The 22,591-nt window shown below is 46.5% G+C and overlaps 2 protein-coding genes across 6 annotated transcripts in view; one reads left to right on the top strand and one right to left on the bottom strand.

The window, feature by feature from the left end:
* Positions 1-22,591, bottom strand: part of Arhgap26 (Rho GTPase activating protein 26) — a 786,446-nt gene that overhangs the window by 523,681 nt on the left and 240,174 nt on the right. The window lies entirely within an intron of this gene.
* The window catches only part of Fgf1 (fibroblast growth factor 1), an 86,117-nt gene that overhangs the window by 58,420 nt on the left and 5,106 nt on the right, over positions 1-22,591 (top strand). For 2 of the 5 annotated variants that reach the window (XM_006254650.5, XM_039096591.2), the window contains exons 3-4: positions 8,511-8,713; positions 19,486-19,589. In XM_006254650.5, the coding sequence (XP_006254712.1) occupies positions 8,545-8,713; positions 19,486-19,589 (273 nt within the window). In that variant the 5' untranslated portion in view covers positions 8,511-8,544. Of the gene's footprint in view, positions 1-515; positions 980-3,498; positions 3,914-3,973; positions 4,207-8,510; positions 8,714-19,485; positions 19,590-22,591 lie in introns of those variants that run through there. The other 3 variants (XM_006254652.5, XM_006254651.5, NM_012846.2) reach the window with 3 other exon arrangements.

Here is a 22,591-nt window from a genome sequence, read left to right as displayed (position 1 = left end):
GAGAGCATTCTTTTTTTCTCTTGATCACAGTCAATCCATGATTACAATAACAGACTTTGGAAGCAGAAAACCTTATGTTCAGATCTTAAGCTTTCAACATTAAAATGGATCAGGATACATTTCAGATTGAAAACTATTACTCTAGTCATTTACCACCTTTGTTAAAAGGGGATGGGACTCTAAGAGAGTTTCTTTGAAAATGAATTAATGTATTCAGCATGTTAAGGACCATGCCTGGTACCCTGTACATGTTTAAGAACTCTTAGAGTTTATGGTTGTAGTCAGGGCAGGCTATTGGGTTATGCTTTGGTGGGGCAAGGCTTTGGCTGGTCCAAATAGATAACAAGCACACTCGTCAAAAGACTGATTTTGAAGACGTTAAGATTTCTAGGTCAGGAGCAGTGGGGTCAGGGGTTGGGGGGGATGCGGAGGGAGTGGCAAACAGGAAAAAGACTCTGCAAGGAGTCTTCCAAAGGTCAGGGAAGTCAGCTGACTTGAAGAAAGGAATGTCCTTGCTGGGCCCGCACTAGAGACTGTAAAGTTGCACAACAGATTAAAAAGATTTTTGGAGACACATCAATAAGAGGAGGTTGAAGGAAGAAGATTGAGGGCTACAGGAACCCCTGCAGAATCACTTAACATTTGGCTCTAAGCCCCGGCTTTAATGTATCAGTCTACAGGAAGGATCTTTCTGTTTAAGATGTGCACAGGTCTTCAGGACACTCTGGACCAGAGCGTCCCATTAAAATTCAGGCGGAACTGGGGCCAGCAGAGCACACCGCTGAGCCAGGCAGCCTCTGCTTTTCCTCTCTGCGTGGCTCTGTTCTCTGCGGGCACTTAAAAGAATGTCTGACCTCCGGTCGGATGATGCTCTTATGGTGGGGAAGAGGTTGGAAGGTGAATAAACCAGACTGCGGAGGATAAAACGTCTCAAATGGAGGGGGAAATAAAGGATGTTGGAGATGACCCTCGTGGGGAGGTAAGGAGGTGGGGAGGGGGTGCATCTGTCTTTCTAGCTCTGTGGAGATGTCTAAGGGCAAAGGCTGAGTTATCCCAGTATCCTGTGGTAGAGGCAGACATTTCTGTGAGTCCAAGGCTAACCTGGCATACATAGAAAGCTCCAGGTTAGCCGAGGCTACATAGAGGAACCCTATCTTGCAAGACTGTTTTTAGTGGAGTTGGGATAGCTCATCTATCGTACATCAATGAAACAACCCCAATGGGATCTGGCACAGTCCCCTAGTCAAACACAATAGCAATTCTACAGTCAATCAGACGGAAGTTAACAATAAATCAGTAAACAAGGACTTGAAAAAGGCCATAGAGAGCTTGGCCACTGAGTTATGAAATTACTTCTAGTTTTTTTAAGATTTGGGGTTGGGAACTAGGGACCTGGGGGCTCTCTTTTCCTTTCTTTCTCTAAATTTCCAGGACATCTACAGCATTCTCTCCACAGCATGTGACCAATAAAAGTTATTGACATATGGAGTATGTCATCTTGATGTCCCCCCACATATTTGCTTCTGAAGGCCCAGGACCAGTATATGTCAGGTAACTTTGTAATGCTGGGATCAGAGGGCTCCTAAAGAACCAGAGAGGAGGGTGGTAATGCTGATCACTAGTAGAGAACTTGCCTAGTGTGCAGGCGAGACTCGGTTTAGCCCCCAGTGCTGAAAAGAATGGAGAGGAAGACGAATAAAACTACTTAGGCTCACCGTCATCATGGACAACACAACCTTCAAACCCACAAATCCACAGAGGGCCACTGCATCTATAACAGCAATGTAACCCAGTGCCTCTCAACCTGTGCATTATGACCCTTTTAGGATCAGACAACCCTTTCTCAAGGGTTGCATATCAGATGTCCTGCATATCAGATATTTTCATTATGATTCATAACAGTCATAGAATTACAGTTATGAAGTAGCAATGAAAACACTTTTATGGTTGGAGTCACTACAGCATGAGGAACTGTATTAAAGGTTTGCGGCATTGGGAAGGCTGAGAGCCACTGATCTAAGCCACTGAGAAGACAACATTGCTGCCTGGAAATGACAATGGAACATTCCAATGTAGCAGAAAGAATCTTTCCAAGGACTTCAACTTCCTCTCACTCCAAATCAACAGCACGAGGGTGTGCACTGACAGTCACGTGAGCAACGACCAATGACCCAGCTTCTCTAGGGCCAGGCTAAGCACTCCAGATGCATTGTGGGTTAAGGCCCACAGTGCCTCAGCGCAGCAGCCGTGCTATGTGGGAAAGAAAGAGAATCGTTTGCTAATGAACGTCCAACGAGATCTGAACTCAAGTTGAATGGTATGGTGGTGAATCAGGAGGAGGATGGGTAGAAAGAGAAGCAAGAACAGAATGTTTTAAAATACATTGTTTTTTAACTGAAGTAGAATTCATCACTTTCCCAACTTTCCACCCTTTTCCCCTTCCAGCCTCTCCCAGGTACCTTCCCTCGACCCCTTCTTTCTTCCCACCACTCAAGTGGACAGCCCCTTTTTCTGTATTATTATTACATACTCATAAATGTATATTTATGTGCAAACATAATTTGTTGATTCTGGTTTTGTTGTTTGTATATACGGCTTCAAGGCCACTCTAGAATGGATAGCCAGGAAGGGGGCTCGACCCTGGGAGAGGGTACTTCCCTTCCCAGTAGTCATTACTTGACTGTAGTTCTTTGTCTAAGATGAGATACCATGCAATTTTCCCCCTTCCGTGTTAACATGCCCATTGATACTACCAGTGCTCCGTACTTGTTTATGCAGCCATCTCTAAGGTATAAGTACTCCCCAGAGCTGATTTCAAGCTACTAATGATGGTTTAACAGACAGCAGTATAATTTCTGGGCTATGATCTCTCAGGAACTTGAAGGGTTTAACTCCTGAATACTCTGATCAAAGTTCACCCCGAAGTTGTGTACCTAGTTTATTGTCAGTGATGGAAAAAGGATTTCAGCTCATGGAAGAGAACTGGCTTGGGGAATATGGCTGATATGCCAACCCAGGCCAGCCAGCCAGATCACAGTCAGATCCGTGCAGAGCACCTAGGACACACAGGAGGAGAAATGGAGAGAGCTGGGAACACGCTGTCTCCATGCCCACAGCCAACTTTCCTTCACAGAGGGTGTGCCTGCCTCAGGACTCTGTGTGGCAGCAATAAGGAGACCTGACATCCCTCTTCTAGGCACTGTAACACATTTTCTTGGTCAGATAAGGAGGCTAGACCTCCAGATAAGGGTTTTGACCCTTGCCCTTCTGGACTCAATAATGTTAATAGTATTTGTTCTGAAGAAGTAAGGAAATAATAATTACAGGTGGGAACAGACTTAGGGGGTCTGCTTCTCTGGAAGGGGTTTCCTGTCTAATGTGATTGCAATTCAAATTACATAAGACTCTTGGCTCAGCCTCTCTGCCAATAGCTGCAGGACAGCACCTGCTAATTAGGCCTCCTGATAACATGTTTCCATCAGGGCAAAGAGGCAAAGATATCTGCCAAGTGTTGGAGGTGGAAGGAGTCAGTGGCTTCCATCTCCGAGCTCCAGAGACTAAGGAAGCAGGCAGTCAAGAGCTGGTTAAACTGTATTCACTCACTCAATCTACAAATATTTGTCAAGAGCCCGTTAGGTGCCAGGCATCTTGCCAGCCTGTGGGATGCCATGGTGAGCAGGACAGACCAGTTTCTGCCTCTGTGGAGCTGGCAGCCCGGTCATGAAGGGAAATATTAATTAAATAATCGCAAGCATGAAGGTGTAATTGAAGACGGATGTAGGGTTTCCAGACGAATAGGAGGTGGTCCTGTGAGGACTGGAGGAGCCTGGCTCAGTTCTGAGAAGTCAGGAAAGGCTTTCTGAAAGAACTGTTGGTTGAACTATGATCTGAAGACAAAGGAGCAGTTAACCAGGTAGGCGGGGCAGAGGGAAAAGGAAAGTATTCCAGAAGGAGAGAAGGGCATGGACAAGCTGCCCAGGGTGGGAGGAAGGGCGGTAATCTCTAGGAAGCAGAAGGCAGGTTTGCAGAGGACGCTGGATAGGAGATGAGGTGGGGGAAACCAAGGCCTGGGCTTCCCGCAGGCTGCAGCAAGGTTTTGGTGCTTACCACAGCAGCAGGAATGCATTGAGGGATGTGACAGTGGAACGCAGGTGGCAGTGATACTCACTGCTGCTGAAGGAGCCCAAAGAACCAGCATCTGACCTGGTGAGTGTGTGTGGTGTGGACCAGTGTGGGGAGGTCAGGGACAGAAAGATTCTGTTGCTGTGGGGTCTGGGATAAGGCCTGGAAAAGTATAAAGGGGGAGGGGAAGGTATAAAAAGGCCAGTAAGACCAGGCAACAGAGTTAGGCAGAGACCAGATCATGAAAGTCCCAGAGGCCATGACAGGAATCTGCACTTATTCCTCAAGGCAGCAGAAGTCTAGAGGGAGAAATCCTCAGATTTCTGAGGTGGGGAGGCCTTGAAAAGCAGGGATGAAATGAGTGTCGTTAGAGACCAGGGTGCTCACAGGCCACAGCTATCCAGGTAGGAGCTGTGTAGGGTCTGCGATGGGCAGGGGAGAAAAGAGGAAGCTGTGTGGGAACTTTAAAAGGTGAGAGGGCCTTGCCACCATCTGATGGGTGGGGGTGGTTTCTATTCAAAGGATAGACTGGGGAAACAAATGCTTCTATCCCGGTTGAGTCTTGCTTTTGAGATCTCGGTGAATAAAATCCCATGGATCCCTGAGAGTAACGGTGTTTCACTTGGTTGGTAAGTGAAGATCCTCTCAGACAACTACTCAGTTAGACCCTGGTCATGCCGGTCCATCATCTGCATCCTTGTTTGTAGGTTTACCTGTTGGTGCTATTATCCAAGGCAAAGGGGCACCAAAGATTCTTACCATCATTGTAAGGTTATCAATGTCTTGGTTTTTTGTTGGTGGTGTTTTGTTTTGTTTTTTGTTTGTTTGTTTTGGTTTTTTAACCTTGAATCTACTGAGGCTGATTAAGAACAAGAGCTTCTCCATGTCCCACCCTCTGGCTTCAGGTGATTTGTGAATTCCTGCCGCTGCCAGCAGCTCCATGGCGATGCCAGGCTTATTTTAAGGAGGCAACATGTGACCTACAGCGTTAGAAGAGGGAAGCATGGGAACTGTACAAGCATCCCATGACTATCCCGCTTACAGGAGGAGCAGGCAGAGAACAAAGAACTGTAGATACTACAGTTCTCACTGCATTCCAGAGGGACCTGCTGGGTGCTGGCCAATGTCACTGAATTATTGAAGGTTCTGAGGGGTTAATGTTCAGAATGCATGGCTTAGACACACATGTAAATGAGAACGTTAGCATGATCCTTAGCCAGAGTTGGCACCTCCAGCCCCACCCAGCCTTCTGGTGCATCTAACTGTTCATTTTCATCCCAACTGATAGAGGTAAGGATACAGGCAGGGAGAGCCAAACCCATGCCCAGCACTATTGAAAGATCCGAACAGCCACTGCTGGCTGGGACTGAAGGAAGGCCATCCTTGACACATAGTTGGCCCACGTCAGACACAGAAACTGCCATTGGAGGAGACCCTGAGACAACAGGAAAGTTCTACTCCCCTAAGATTGGCAATAGCAGTCACAGCCATTGGACTGTGGTTATTGTCTCCTGCATAGAAAATTAAATACACATTAGGAAGTATAGAAAATGCCATCAGAAACTACCATTGGAGGAGACCCTGTGACAACAGGAAAGTTCTACTCTACTAAGATCAATACCAGTGTGGATATCATTTCCTATACAGAAAACTAAGTACACAACTTAGGAAGTGGTGGGGGATAAATGGAAATAAGAAGAAATTATAAGATCTCTTAGTGACATTGTCAGGAAGGGAAATCTACCAGCTAATGGTGAGGCGTGTGACGTTAGTTCCACTTGAAAGAGCTATATTGCCTTACATCGTAGGGATCCAGGGGCCTGGGGTGGAGCTCAGTGGTACAGAGCATGTTAAATTAATATGCAGAGCTGGGCAGTGGTGGCACACGCCTTTAATCCCAGCACTGAGGAGGTAGGCAGATCTCTATGAGTTCACAAAGTGAGTTGTAGCCAAGGCTACACCGAGAAACCCTATCTCCAAAAAAAAAAAAAAAAAAACACAAAAACAAAAACAAAAACAAACAAAAAAAAAGTCAGTATGCTGGAGACTTCCTCCCCAGTACTTCTGGGGTGGGGGGAAGTAATTCAGAAAGAAGCAGAATAAAGAATGGGATTGGGGTAAACAGTTGAGAGAGGAGGGGGAGGTGGGCAAAGAGACCAAAAGCTTGAGGTGAAAGGGCAATGTTTGGAAAATATTGAGAATTTGGAAGGAAAACATAATGTCCCATGCAAGGCAAACTCTCCCTCTGCAGCTGATGCAAAAAACAATTTCTGCCTCTTACTGTGTTATGTGGTAAGAACAATGCGCCATTTTGTGGCCGAGCCATTCGTGATAATCTGCCTTTGAACGTACATGTATATTTAAATTAGGGGTAGTTTTTGCTAAGGCATCCCAAACAGTCACTGAAACTGAAGTCGATTACTGGTCTGTGGGACCGCAGGGTCAGAGACTGTACCAAGAGCAGAGAAAAGAGGTAGACACTTCCAACTCAAGCTCTGATTCTGGTCACAAAGATGTTATCCAGATTGATGCTTGGGTATATGATCAAACAGTTTCCCAAGAGGACTTGTGCAGAACTCGATGGTTCATGGGATGTGGGGTTGTGGGTGGCTCCTGGCATGAGTTTCTTCAGGACTGAGCAGCTATGTGGAGCCCTGCTTCAGAGAGAGCAGACGCGAAGGAAGTTGTTGGAAATCACTTAGATCAGGACAGTAAACTAGAAGACAAGTCATGGAGCAGGTGTACACTCGATACGATGGGGAAAACCCCACTTCTGGTCCCAATGTGCTCATATTAGAGAAATCATGCAACCTTCTCAGCATTTAAGGGCAAACTGGGGCTTTGTGTTCACTGACTCATCCTGAGAGTTATCTTCTCGTTGCTGACCTTACACGTGGTCTAACACGTCCAAGCTTTGCTTTAATAATTTAAAGAGTTTTTAAAGGTTTGTATTTATTTTATATATATGAGTATACTGTCACTGTCTTCAGACACACCAGAAGAGGGCATCAGATCCCATCACAGATGGCTGTGAGCCACCATGTGGTTGCTCGGAATTGAACTCAGGGCCTCTGGAAGAGCAGTCAGTGCTCTTAGCTGCTGAGCCATCTCTCCATTCCGGTTTAATTTTTTATAATGGGAGTATTAGCTTTCACATTAAAGGATCATGGTTAAATTAATAAATATTATCTTCTAGCACAAAATATGTTGTTGATGATCATTGTTATTATAAAACCACTTATATATGTATTATATTCATATATGTGTTATGTGATATATATATGTATATATGTATATATATGTATATATATATATATATATATGCTCTTCTTTAAGAAACAGACAAACTAAAACAAAAAATTTCATTGTCTTTGTAGTTATCAGATTCTTCTCCTAAACATTTGGGCAAATACATGGCTTAAAATTCTATTTCTTATTGATTTTGCTTTCAAATCCCCCGTGTCAACAATTGATATTATATATAATTATGAATTTATATATAGTAGATATATATAAATATAAAATGTTAGAGGTTTAGAAGGTATTCTGTGTTAGACTCTGTGTAATATTAATTAGTATATATCTGTATATTTCAGGGTCGGTGTATTATATTAGTTATATCTGTGTACAGCTTACATTAGAAAACCATTAAGATGAAGATGTCTGGGCACAAGGACAGACCTGAGTTCGCCATGTGATAAGAGGGTCTGAGGAAGACTATGACAAAGCAGTGGCCAAACACAGCCTTCAAGATGCTCTGTCTCAGAAAGTGTCCCGTGTGCAATGCTCGCTTCTTAAAACTGCCCCAAGCCCTTCTCTCTGCCTCCTTCCCTTTCTTCAGCAAACTTAGGTGGTCGCAATACACATTAACCCTTTGTTGGCCCTGCAGTACCCTTAGTTCACAGGTGTCCAAACACCAGGGCCATCTGTGCCCTCTACCCCACTCCAGCTTGGCAGCACCTAGTGAAAACAATGTGAGCGTGGAAAGAAAAACCTCAACCTCGGCCTCTTGGTTTCTGTGGTTTTAGCCAGACCCCAGGTGTTATTTTAGTGCAACTTAAGTACTTAATTTGAAGATATGTGTAGACCAGAAGGAGGGACTAAGACAATGTTTTTTACCTCTTGACAAAATGATTAAATTTGAAGTTCTAAAAAAAAAAAAAATCTAGTAGGTTGCAAAGTTGTGTCCAATTGAGAGGAGAGAATTGGCTGGAAAACCTCTCCCAGGCCAGGAACTGTCCCCTCTTCTACCACCTGCTACCCCACAACCCTATCCACTTTGGGTATCACCTGAGCAGTCTGTGACCTTGAGTGACCCTTCCCTTCCTGAAATGCCCACCGCCCCTTTACTGGAAGAATGGTCTACAGGCATGTTTGATTTCTTTCAGTCTTGAACGCACCATCGACAGTTGCTGCTGAGTCATGGCCGAAGGGGAGATCACAACCTTTGCAGCCCTGACCGAGAGGTTCAATCTGCCTCTAGGGAACTACAAAAAACCCAAACTGCTCTACTGCAGCAACGGGGGCCACTTCTTGAGGATTCTTCCCGATGGCACCGTGGATGGGACCAGGGACAGGAGCGACCAGCACAGTAAGCAGTCATCTGAATTACACTCATGCCTTTTTGTCTTCCCTAGTCCAACATGGGAAGAGGGCAGGAACTGGGTACAGGTATCCATTTTCCAAGGCTCCATGTAAGCAGAATGCACTCTGAAGGAAGGAAAAGCACATATACCAAGGGGCTGGCTTTGGATGGAACTGAGGGCTATCACTTAGCTAATTACATCTTACTGCAAGCTTTTGGGAGGACTCTCCGCTGAACCGATATAACTTTTGCCAGAGTTTAGTCACAGCACCACACCCCCAGGTCTATAAACTAACATAAGATCTCCCCCCACCTCAGCCAGACAAGGGTCTGTTCACCCTACGATGGGAAGAACCCAATGAGCAGGGATGGGAAATCCTGAACAAAGATATGGGTTCAATCTCAAGTTAAGAGACTCTGCAGGTGATGTCTCCACTGGGCTGGATTTTAGAATCCCAGTCAACCACAGACTAACACATTATAAATTACGTAGCTTTCCTGAAGCACACTGTGCAGATGTGGCTGAAGTATGCAGAAGGGGTAAAGTCATTCTCCAGACACTAATGCAGCCTGCAGCCTAGCTTTCAGACCACACTGATAAATGGGGGAAAGAACCTACCTAGCCAGTACATCTAGTGCAGGGCTATGTGTGTGTGTGCGTGTGTGTGTGGGTGTGTATGTGTGCGCGTGTGTGTGTGTGCGTGTGTGCGTGTATGTGTGTACGTGTGATAGTAGGTGTCTGCTTTTTACTAAGAGTCAGAGACTCCCTAAGTACCACTAGGATATTAGCTGTTGTAGGGAAGCCAAAAGTCAGATTTGATCTCTGCTTAGAGGAACAACAGTCTCAAGAGCCAGCCATGCTACAAGCCAAGAGGAAACCAAGGAGTGAAATCGGGAGACGAGGGAGAACACAGGTGGAAGCAAGGTCCTATAGGACGGGCTTGAGACTGGGCTGTGGATTGCTGACGTGATGGCTGGTGTGTTCGATGTTTAACTGTACCTGGTATAGGTGCCACACTTTGTAGACTCAGTGCAATGGCTTCAGGGAAAGCCCTCCAGGCAGCATCAGCTGCACATATAACTGGGATGGGTGATGGCTTTGTCCCCTCCTACTCCCCCAAAGGCACATGCTCAGACTTGCAGCTGGCACAGGCTTATGATTATGATTGGGGGGGGGGGGGTTGTTTTGATAGCTTGTCTTCAAGTGGGCCTCCTACAGGCTTCCACTTTATGAAGAATAGGTACCAGAACGAGCCAAAAATAGAGATTCGAGAACATTAAAAGCAGCCACGTTTGGGCTGAGGCTGTATGTAACCCAGTTGACAAAGTGTTTGCCTAGCACGGGAGGCCCAGCAATAGATAAACTGGGCCTGGTGTTACCCTTCTAGGATCTCACCGCTTAGAAGGTGCAGGGGAGAACAGTCTGGAGCTAAGGTTATGTTGCTGTATTATGTGTGTCATGTGACTCTCCTAAGAAGCCTGTGCTCAGTATTCTCATGTCTTAATGAGAAGAAGACCTGTTATACTATACTGCTGACGTGATGGCTGGTGTGTTCAGTGTCTAACTGTGCCTGGTGTAGGTGCCACGCTTCACAGACTCAGTGCAATGGCGTCAGAGAAACCCCTCCATGCAATCTCAGATGCATGTGCAACTGGGACGGGTGACAGCTTTGTCCCCTCCTTCCCCAGAAACCAATATAGTATAATATAGTAACGCAACTCAGGGGATCGAGCTTTAATTCCTCTGACTTTAAATGTTTATACCTAGTCTTTTTTTTTTTTTTTTTTTTTTTTTTTTGGAGCTGGGGACTGAACCCAGGGCCTTGCGCTTGCTAGGCAAGCGCTCTACCACTGAGCTAAATCCCCAGCCCCGTTTATACCTAGTCTTAACAATTTGTTTTTAACCAATGGGCGGTCACAGTGACAGGCTTCTTAAGGTTTGCCTGGTTCTTAGAAACCTTAAACTTCGGAGTAACAAGAGCCTACAACCTCTGGGTTTCTGGAAAAGTTTCATGCGCCTTCACTATGATCATCCTGTCAATGGCAGCATAGGATGTCTCTGTGTGCACAACACTGGGACAGGTTGTCGTGGGATTTGGCTACAGAACTTAAGCTGTCAGAAGCCTTGGGAACCCGGCATTGCTCATGAGTATTTGTTGTGTGAACTTAGGCACACATTTCCAAACCTTATTTTTCCAGTGAAAAGGTGAGAATACTGACTACAGGTTTCTTGGGAGAGTTAAATGAAATGATACAGTAACTGTTTTGGGCACAGTACCTGCCTGGCCCAGGGTTCAGCAAGTTGCTGCTACAATCCACAGCCTACGGACCCCCTGCAGTGTATGGATAGACAATGTGAGACAAAGGGCCAGAGTCTGGATTGAGGATTTAACTCAGAACTTCTCTGCCAACATTTGAAGCAGTTATATGAGCTTATTGTTCACTGACCCTGAAACGATGAACAAGGGCCAACGGGACAGAAGACAATCCTGCTGTAAGTAGGCAGCAATCTGCCCTGTACCAGTTGAAACCACAATAGACAATCTGCCCACTCTCTGCAGTCAGGGCCCTGGAATGCTGACACTCACGCCCTACCCTGCCACTTTCTAACCAGACAACTAATGTTCTCTCGGTTTTGTATGAAGTGCTCTGGGAGAAAAGCTTCAAGCTGTCCAGCTGATGAGTCTTCTAATTCCCCAGATGCCTAGTTTGAGGCAGTCTTTTAATCTCATTGAGACTCAATTTCCTCCCCCCTTGGAATTCGAGTGTTAGCCTCACTCTGTGGCCCTCACAGTACCAATCAGCCTGCCACAGAGGGCATCGGGGCATAGGTTCTCTCCCTGAGTGTGGATCTGTCGCCCTCTTCTGCCTAGCATTGGCACTGCTGTTCGGGACCTCAGGCGTACAAGAACCAGAGTCAGCTTTGGGCAGTTTGGAGTGGAACCCCAGGAAAGCCATGATCCACCACTGCCAAATGGGAGTTCTGTTCTTTAATGGTTTGTCTGGGTTTAATGAAAAGCTGTGGAAACAGGCAGAGCCATCCTCCAAAGCTTCCTGAAGGAAGAGCGCCCCTAAAAGCCAGTCAGATACTTAGGTAAATTATAAACCCCACAAAATACAACTTGCTTTTGGAGCCCTGCAAAACAAAACAAAACAAAACAAAACAAAACAAAACAAAACAAAACAAAAATTAATTCCTTTTACGGTGTCTATTTGTCCTCAATGAGTTGACCTGCTGTGAGCAAAGTAAGGAGATTATCCAAATTTGTCTGGCTTACCCTTGGGAGAGACAGTTCCCAGGTACCTTGTCCGTGGTATCAACCTCTGGAGGATGCTGTACACTGACTATCCTAAAATAGACCTAAGCGAAATGTCTCAATCAGATTCCTGTAGAGAGGTGGGGTCTGAGCTCGTGACTTCACCAAGGCTTGGGACACAGCGGCAGGCAATTATCCACACACGATACAATGCTAGGTACCCACTGCCACAGAATCCCTGACAGAGATGGGTGCACAGCGGTGGCTGCCGATTCTGGAATCCGTGGAGATGCAGTTCATGAAAAGGCTGCTTTTGACAGCAGAATGCTGCTCCCGAGAGATAAGTAGCTAAGTGTCCACTTTTGACACAGAGTGTGTGAGAGATGCCATAGACCAGGGTGTCTCTCCTTGTAGCTACACTTCTGCATTTACTCGTCCAGTTATTTACTGGGCGTCTCTCCTGCAGGGCCGCCTGAGTACAAGGACTCTGGCTCTTAATGCTCCACACTGCAGCTTTTGTGTCCAGCGTACCGACTGTCCCTTGGTTCAGTGCCCGGTGAGCATTGAATTTGATGAGCCACCGACTTGCATTGTTGGCAGAGAAATTTAAACCCAACAATATCTCAAGAAATGCCAGTCAAGCACTGACACACGCTAGGCCCTGCACAGGTCATTCCTAGCTAACAACAGCCCTCCGGGGTTGCTAGTCACCATTGTGCTGAAAACCCAAAAGCTAACAGGATGTGACCAGCCCCTCACAGGGACAGCATGTGGAAATTATTTCTCTGTCCTAATACTAACCTGCTCTTCCTGAGGATCCCACCACCCTGGTACTAACATTTTCACCCCACAAACTAATTACATTGGTGCACTTATCCTAGCGCGTGGTACAGACAAGCAAGGACAGGTTGATGTCTTCTGACTGTGTTTACCAGAGCTGGGCCACCTTGTGGCAGTTAGTTTTCCTCTCGGTGCCTCAGTTTCCTTGTCTTGAAGACAGGCATGCTAACAGTTATCTATGTCCCTGGAAAGTAGGGATGTGAGATGTGATGTTTCTGAGGGTGTCCAGCACACTGTTGGGCCCCTAAATGTTCAAAACGGTGACATTCCCCATGGTTGTCACTGTCTTCCTAAGACTGATAGCTGGCCATGAAATTAAATGTTAAGCTTGTTCACAGGATTTCCAGTGACTGTACACCCCAGCTTCTCTGGGACTGTGTCAGTTGGAACGCCTGCAACCTGCCGCAGAGCCACAGCCTGCCCATGCCATAGCCCATCAGGTTCTTCCCACTTGGCTTCCATGGCACAGAAGCCACCAATGTCAAGAGCTCTCTGCTTGTCTGCCAGAGTGTCCTCTCTGGCGAAGGCTTGCCAGGACTTACTCTTACTCAACAACTGGAACAGCAGCTGTACAGACAGCAAGGGCACACCACTCTTGAACATCCCTAAGCTCCAGCCTCCTCGTGGAGCCTACAGCCCTACAGCCTCCCCCAGCGCGTAGGAAAGAGACCGGGGGTAGGAGAGGGGGGATCCTCCACACTCTCGCCACACAGATGGAAATGTTCTTCAGCCGAGTGTGTGCCAATCAAATATTTATAAATCTAGCCACATCCTAAAGGCACCAGGGGAGTTTGCTGGTCCAAAGGATCTTACTGCATTGCCCTGGATACAAGCAGACCACACTCTAGTGAAATCCCTCCCTGCAGACTGTTTGGGGGGAGTCCAGACTTCCGTTGTCTGGTCTGATGGGAATCCACATTTAATGGCAAAGGCATCTTATTCCCCACCAGCTTGGCCTCCGAGTCAGAGCAGCCTTCCAAATAACCACATTGGGGAGGTCTGGGCCCTGATGCTGTAGCCAGAGAGAGGGGCGGGCCTACAGGAAGGAATGTCCCCCCAACAGGGTACACCAGCCTGCCACATGTGGTACATCAGCCTCCCAGGTCCCTGAGTCTAACCCAAGACCCCTTATTTGATTACAGGGGAATTCTTCTAGAGAAGCTACATTATACATATGAATGAACACACACGCAAATGTGTTAGTCAATCTCTGGGCTAAATAAAAAAATTCACTGACTTTTTTCCAGATGTTAAAAGACAAGACACCTTCACAAATGTTAGCACAAACTCTTTTCCATATGTATGTACACACACACACACACACACACACACACACACACACACACACACACACTGAAAACCACTGGAATTTTCCCCCCTCCAGTCCATTTTTCCTCTTGTCTGTCTTTTAATGTTTTGCAAAGCCTGGCTTGTGGTTACACTTTAATTATAAACTCCACTGACATAAAACAACCTGGCTGAGTTCTGAATGAGGCTGACCTCACTCTGAGTAAACACAACCAAGGACGGGAAGTCTCCAACCCAGAATAAACTGGGCACGTAATCTCTGTGGCCTCTCCCCAGGCAGGAGGCAGAAAGGGCAGGCCATGCCACACAGGAGTGAGGCCCTCCTTTCTGGCTTCCAAGATACCAGCTGTCGCCTTAGCAGTAAAGATCCCTAGCGCAGGACAGGAGTAGATAGGGGTGTGGCCCCTGAGCTCACCACTCTTGGCACTAGCTACCTTGGATTCTTTTCCCTTCTTTCTGCTCTTAGAAAGTAAGGGATCATGTACCTCTCTATGAACAAGCTTTGGTTACGGCTGCGTGGAAGCTAATGGTCACATACAAGAAAACGGACGCAGCTATGCCTTAGATATACAGCACTAGGACCCAGGTGGAGGCTAGTGGAGCCTCTGGAAAGCGCTGGGCTCCTCTTCAGAAGGAGCTGTAAGTACCCAGAGACCACAGGGTGTTGAACACTGAGTGTAAAACAGGAGTGCAAGCCACCAAGGTGATCTCGTACATTTCAGGCTGATACTTATGTTTTGTATTCTCAAACCAACACCTTTCAACATCTATGCTTAGCACAAACCAGGTCCTAGGTTCAATGCCCAGCACCAAAAACCAAAACCAGAATCAAAACAAAACACCTAAAGGTACAAGCCTGCATCTCCTCAGGAAACATAGGGCCACAGATCCACCAAACACTTGGAGACCGCACTTCATGGTTGCCATAACAGTACTTGGGAGACTGAGGCAGGAGAATCACTGCAACTGCCAGATTCAGCCTGGGCTACAGAGTAACACGTTGATAGTTTAAAAAAAAAAAATCTACCACATAAGCCTTTTCCAACTCTCTTCAAATCAATTTTTATAAGGCTCTGAATTTCTGAAGAAATTTCCTATTGACCACTAGGTTGTCTTTAGAAAGCTGTTTCCTGTTCTGCTAAATCAAGATTTGCCATCTCCATCTTGGAACTGAGCTAAAGGAAGTACTCAGTTAGCTGTGCACTTTGTTTTTCAATAATAAGCACCTTGAAATGGCCAGGCCTGCTGCCTTTCCTGCGTACACCCAGCAGGTCTCTCCCCAGTGAGGACACCATTCACCTGGTGGCGGGTGTTGACCACAGAGAATGTAGGCTCCTGTGACTCCCCATCTCATCCGCATCCCACCCCTGGTACTTCTGGGTCCTAAGGGTGCTTGTATCTTATGGATTCCCTGTACTCAAGCCTGAGATGGGTCACAGATCACTTCAGACATCACCAGGAGCAAGAATTGAGTCTTTGGGCCAGCAAGGTAGCTTGGTAGGTAAAGTACTTGCTTGCAAGTCTAAAACCTGAATGTGGTTTGGTTTGGTTTTGTTTTGTTTTGTTTTGTTTTGTTTTGTTTTGAATAGAATCTGCGTAAAGCTTTTGGAAAGAGAGAACTGACTCCAGAAAGTTGTCTTCTGACTTCTACACTTAAGTCACAGCATGCACACCCCCTTCAATACACACTTCATACACACACAATAAAGGACAAAGGAAGCTGGAGAGATGGCTCAGTGGTTAAGAGCACTGGCTGCTCTTCCAGAGGACCTGAGTTCAATTCCCAGCAACCACATGGTGGCTCACAACTACGCCCCCTTCTGGTGTGTCTCAAGACAGAGACAGCAACGGTGTACAGTGTACTCACCTAAAATAAAATCTTTGTTCAAAGAAAAGGGCAAAAGGTAGGAAGGAAGAAAGGAAGGAAGGAAGGAGGGAGGGAGGGAGGGAGGGAAGGAAAGAAGAAAGAAAGAAAGGAGGGAAGGAAGGAAGGAAGAAAGAAAGAAAGAAAGAAAGAAAGAAAGAAAGAAAGAAAGAAAGAAAGAAAGAAAGGAAGAAAGAGTGAATCTTTGATAGCTCTGGGAGTCTGTCCATTCACTAAAAACAGACCTTTAAAACATTTCCACCCCTGAGAGGCAGAACAATTGTGGGAGACAGTGAATCTTTGATAAATAGCTCATGTGTATGCAGTCACAACACAAAAACATGCACTAGATACAGACCAAAGACCAGCAAATGCAATCAACCCAGGACCCAGAGGTGGCTGCAAAACTAATTTTATAGAACTAGAGGGAACATGGGGATGAATAAGACACACGCATACACACACACACACACACACACACACACACACACACACACACACACACATATACACACGCACATCCCTGCTATGGATCCCCAGTCTCCTGTCCACCTTTTCAGCCTTTCCGGGGCAGTTGTAGACACACCCAGCTGGCATCTGGTGAATTTTACACTTTGCAGTAGTTCATGCTTCTTAGGAAATTGTCGTCAGGGATTTCTTATTTCCTCTCTTCACTGGACGTTATCTCCAGCTTCTCTCTACGACCACAAAGGTGGGAGAGATGGCAGAAGAGGGACAGAGTCACAGGGCTGGGGAGGGCCAGTGACATTAACTGTCCTTTGTACACGTGTATCTGCTCTTGTTATTAAGCTGCTGAGTCATGGGGTTTGTGTGTCTGTCTCCTGAGTCCTGTAAAGCAGGGAGTGTGCCTGGCACTGTGCACATGGGGGGGGTTGATCTTTGTCCCCATTCCGCTGCTCCAGGAGGAAGGGATGTGCTCTGTGGCCCGTCCCTGCAGCTTTCTGAGGTCACACTTCCTCCTCCCTTGATGGTCCCCAGCAGCCAGCAGCTGGGAGGGTGTGGGTCTGCAGGACTGGAATGGAGTTCCCTCCAAAGGGTTTGGATGCCCAGTCACCGAAGGGAGACCGTGGGCTGAGTGTATGCCTTCCTGCCAGCCCCGTTCACAGAAATGAATGTGCAGGAAACTCAGCCAGAAAGAAACCCAGTGAAAATGAGCTATGAAACTTGGACATCCTGGAGAAATAATATTTCTAGAGGAAACTCCTGAGCCGACTCTCTCCAGCAGACCATCCCTGGCTGAGGGCCGAGGTCATGTGGTAAGCAGGCCCCCAGCTCTTGTTTCTCGTTTTTCCTCCTTCAGACCTTTCCGAGGCCATGATGGGATTTCACAGAAAGAAAGAACTTACCCTCACTTAGCCCTGCAGCAAGAGGCAGAACTAGGAAATTAAATGCTGTACAAACAAACAAACAAACAAACAAACAAAACGGTTCTCACTGCGTATGGAGACACAAGCCTGTAAATCTAGTACTTGGGCAATAGAGGCAAGAAAATTGACAGTTCAAGGCCATCCTTGGCTCTGTAGCAAGTTGGAGGCCTAGCCTGAGCTACATGAAACCCTATCTCAAAAAGAACAATAACAAAACAAAAACAACAACAAAAACCCCTCCTAATCTACTGTGGGTCACTGGGTTTGCAAAACAGTGCCTTTCACCCGGCTGAGCCATCTTATTGGCCTAACAATTTTTCTTCACAAAGTTGTACAAACATCTCTACTATTTTTGATTTTCAAAAAAGAATCTCCAAGGCTTCTTAACCTCTTCTACCTCCCCTGTCCAAGTCTTGGGCTCCACTAATCATTTTACTATACCTCTGGGTTTTCCTATTGTAGGCTAGTTGAGGGCCTTATGCCTCACATCCTGGCCCCATTAACTCCAGAGAATGTGCTGGAAATGCAACTCAAAGACCACAGCTTGTTGAGGATGTCTTGGCAGAACCATCTCTGTCAACATTAGCCTGGTGATATTCACTCAACAGAGACCAACTGGACACTGTGTGTGGTACAGTGCGATAGGAACCTAAGGGGTCAAGACAAGCAGATAAAATTCCTTCCCGTCCTTTCTTTCTGCTTCCCAGATAAAGCTCTAGGTAATGAGACAATTGCATGATGCGTGCACACTAGGAGGCATGGGGACCACAGTGCCCACTGCAGAGAGTCACAGCCCCTTGAGTGGCTTCTCTGCGAAAATATTTAGGCAGAGGCCTGAAGGAGAAGGAGGAGAGCCAGCCTTGCAAACATCTGGAGGAAGAAGGTGCCAGACAGAGATAGGATGTGCAAGGATGCTTAGGTACAGAAGAGTTTGGTGAGGGCTGGGAGACAGCACAGTCAGGAAAATACTGCTGTGCCAGGACGAGGACACAGGATCAGCTGCCCGAACACACGTGGAAATGCTGAGTGTCATGACGTACGCTCGTAATCCCGGTGGGGAGGAATAGAGCAGCAGGCAGGCCTCTGGGCTCACTGGCCACAGCCCAACCTAATCAGAGAGTTCCAGACCAAATGAGAGACCATCTCAAAAGACAAGGTGGCTAGATCCTGAGGGACAACATCCATGATTGTTCTTATCTTCACACTCACATAGGTATGCAAGCGCGTGCGCGCACACACACACACACACACACACACACACACACACAAACAAACTTAAAGTTTCATGGGTAGAGCAGAGGGAGTAAGTGAGTGGCTATGAAGCTGGAGAGAGCAGCTCCTGGGTGTCCTTTGGCCTATGGCTTCAAGTCCATATTCTCAGGGATGACCGAAGCTAGAGAGACCAGTAGAAATGGAAGCCAGTGGCTCCCAGCTCCCTTCCTATAATTTCAATAAACTCTATTCACCACAGGAAGTTGGATGAAGTCTTGAGTCTCTAAAGCAGACTTCCGAGGACAGAGAGGTACATCTTCTAGGGGTGACATAATTATTTATCACTTGTACGTGAATTGGGGGATGAGGAGAGCAAAGTGGGAGGGGGGAAACACCAGCTCATCCATCAGGATGTGGCCAACTGTTAGGATATAGATGGTTACAGAACGGAGCATGAGCCAACTAGCAAAAAGAACAAGAGCACGGGCTGCTCTGACTGCATGTCCCTCTCTACCTCAAAGATCTGGTTCTATCCAGCAGGGTGACAGCTAAAGCAGCTGCCACTGCTTGTTCACCAAGAACTGCTGTACTCCAAGAACTCTGGGGCAGCAGAACCAGGGAAACCAGTACCCTGTAGTTATTTCCCCTCAGGTGACAGAGGACTATGCACAGGCTGGACGGGTGGCAAGCCAGCCCTTGTCTCTCTCTCCCTCAGGAATGTAATTCCCTTGGACAGCTCTCCCTGGGGCAGAAAGGAAAGGAAACTACTGTTTTGATTCACTGAGGGCTCATCCTCGGAGCTCTACAAGACGGAGAAGCAGAATTTTCCATGGCCGGCTGTTCTGGCTGTAGGGCTATTGGCAGAAGTGCTCTGTTTGTTGACTTTTACTTGTGTTATTTTCATTCCAGTTCAGCTGCAGCTCAGTGCGGAAAGCGCGGGCGAAGTGTATATAAAGGGTACAGAGACTGGCCAGTACTTGGCCATGGACACCGAAGGGCTTTTATACGGCTCGGTAAGTATGAGGCTGACGCCTCCAGACTCAACCAAGGCTTGAGGCTTCCAGAAGTCTTGTTACTCGGACTGATGCAAATGAGACACCGTCAATTAGTCTTTGTTTGTTGGTTTTTCCAGTCCGATTCCCGCCCTCCACCTTGCTGTATTTTAGGCACAAACATAAAAGAGTTTCTTGTGGTGTTCTCTCAAAATACTCAGATCATCATACGGACGCAGGCAAAAGGAAGGATGACTGGTACTTTAGTAACTTTAAAGGCACTCATTTCAAAATACCCAATCTTACCAACCTTATTCATTCAATCCAAAAATGGTTCAAGTCAAGAGAGGGTTCTGTGTGTCTCTTGATGTTCTGCCTGGGAGGTGAGGGCTGCACCTACTCTCACATGAGCACCTGAGGGCCAGAGAACAACCTTGGGTGTCAGCCCTCAGGTGATGTCTGCTTTAAAGAAAAATGTCAGGGTCCCTCACTACCCTAGAACTTGCCAAGTAGACTAGGCTAGCTAGCCAGAAAATCCCAGAGTGCACCTGTCTTCTGGTACCCAGTGCTGGGACAAACACACCCCTGTACCTGATGGGTTTTTTGTCTTGTCTTGTTTTATGTAGGTACGGGACACTGAAGTTAGCTTTACTGTGTATATTATCTCCCAAGCATTTTTATAAAAGTAAAAGTCAAAGCTACAGTGGTCCTTTAAAGTTTAAAAAAAGCAGGTTGTATTAAAATTTGAAGATAACATCTTCCATTCCAGGATCACCTAAAATGTTAAACAAATTTTAGGAGGTCAGTTGGACATTCATTTGTAGGTGCGGAACAGACTGTAGGGCTGAATGAGTCACGTGGGAATCGTTTCTTGGTAGCTAAGGCCCTCAAGCTGTACCTTCCTTCTTGGAGTCGGAGCTCAGTGCTGGTCTGACTGAGTGGACCTTGTCTTAGTGGGAAAGGGACAGAAACAGAGGCAATCTGACTGACCCCTTTGGGTGTCATGCAGAGAGGTCAAACCAACTTTCAAAGCTTTTGGATTCAGTGTTCCCTTCTCTGTATCCGAGTACTTATGAGAATCTTGCCTGTAATTTGTGACCCAATCTTTCCCTTTAGGGAAGATGATGCCTACAAAAAAGCAGTCTGTAGGGCAGGTTTAGTCTGGTCTGGTCTTCAAAGGTATCAGATTGCCAAACCAGCATTGGCACAAGCAGCCTTCCAGTGCGGACACAGTGTAGTTCTCCCATAGACCGCTAGAGGGCAGGAGATGAATCCTGTCACCGGAGAAGGTGACATCAGGTGGTTGGAGTTGGGCAAGTGACTGCCGCTGCACCGGAAATAGTCTAAGGCAGTTCTTCCAATCAGCCAGCAAATGGGTCAACCGATCAACCACTCCCTCCTAGCTCACAAATGAGGCTCACACCTCTCCTACTCTGACAAGCTGTTTGTCCACTGTGAACCCTGTCTATAGCGACCAACAGTACCAACCTCACGTAGAATGCTCAAGGAGACGTGCGTGGAGCTGGCTCACTAGCTTCTGGCAATAGAGCCTCTCAGACATGTAGCTTGTGTACCCCAAACACTCACTATGTCTTAGAGATCGTGGCACGGCTTTAGGCTTTTTGTAATTGAAATTAATTTGGGCATTGATTCTAGTATTTTACACTTGAATACAAATATTGAGGGAGAACTACCTGAAACCAGTGTCGTGCAGGGGTGGGGGAAAAAGCTTCTCCTCGTGCATCAACTGTGGCCATTGTAAGTCACCCAAATACGATCTTAGCATGTTATTCTAACATAGTTAAAGGCTCTACCTAGTGCTCTGAACAAATTTTAGGCACGCATCCATTCTAATTCAGAATTGAGGTTTGGGTAGAAGGGATATTTTTATTTTGAAAGACTTTAGTTTGAAACATTGTATAACAGAATGTTAACATAGTTATCTGCAGGGGTGGTCAGTGGGTGGGTTTATCATACACTAATGGCTTCCTGTATTTTCCAAATTTTCCACAATGAGTATATGTCACCTAAGTAATTGGGGGGAAAGTGTGCTAAATATAAAAATAGGAACAAGCATGACAAGAGGCATGAATCAAGAGCTGAGGAGCACGTCCTCAGCAGTGCCAAGGGTAAAGCGAGAAAACACAAAGGCAGGCTGAAGGACGTGGTGCCTCCGAAATGTCTGCCAGCTCAGCCATGACTCAGCCCCTCTGCTCGCCGGCTGCACCAGTGTGACAGAGAACAACAGGTGCAGAACATGACCATCCCCACCTTCGTCACTGAACACAGGCTCAACCCCCCAGCTAGGGCCACCACAGGGTGATCCTCTTACAGGGTCATGACAACCCACACGGTCTAAAAGTGCCTCCTCGTTCCTTCTGTCTCAACAACGTGTCCCAGCACGAGTGTCTGGTCCAAGTTCCTCCAGAGGCCGAGTCATTCAATTAAATACTATATTTACATCCTATCTTGTTCCAGAAGGGTCCACAATGTCTCACCCAGGTGTCATTTCCCTAGACTATAAATGAATAAGAAGCTGAACACTTCCTGTTGCCTAGTTCCTTGCTAATAAAAACTAGCTCTGGGGCTGGGATGTAGCTTAGTATTAAGATGTTTGCTTAGCGGGAATCTGGCTCCTACCCAAGCAGGAAGAAAGAAAGAATTCCGTTAACCTATTCCTAGGTAATGAGGAGACATCATTGGCAAAGCTCTGTGTATAAAGGGGAATGAGGTTCCACCCCTCCGCTTGGTAGGTCTTATACCCTAATAAAACAAGCATGCCCACACATACAGAACAATGAATGATCTGATCATAAACCATGAGGAAGGAAATCACAACTGTGGGTAAAGAGTCCATAAGGATCACGTGACTCCGAGAACACACAGTCAGATATGGAGGGATCGCCAAAAGGACAGTGTCTAACGTAACAGTTCCCACATAGTTGTTGACTTAAATCCAAAATCTGGTGCAAAAAAATAATTGAAACATTGGTTTTTTCCCCCCTCCTACTAAATAGATTGTA

Source organism: Rattus norvegicus, chromosome 18, assembly GCF_036323735.1.
Source record: "Rattus norvegicus strain BN/NHsdMcwi chromosome 18, GRCr8, whole genome shotgun sequence".
Taxonomy (NCBI): domain Eukaryota; kingdom Metazoa; phylum Chordata; class Mammalia; order Rodentia; family Muridae; genus Rattus; species Rattus norvegicus.
The sequence above is the reverse complement of the archived record's forward strand: the minus strand, read 5'-3'. Positions and strand labels throughout refer to the sequence as shown.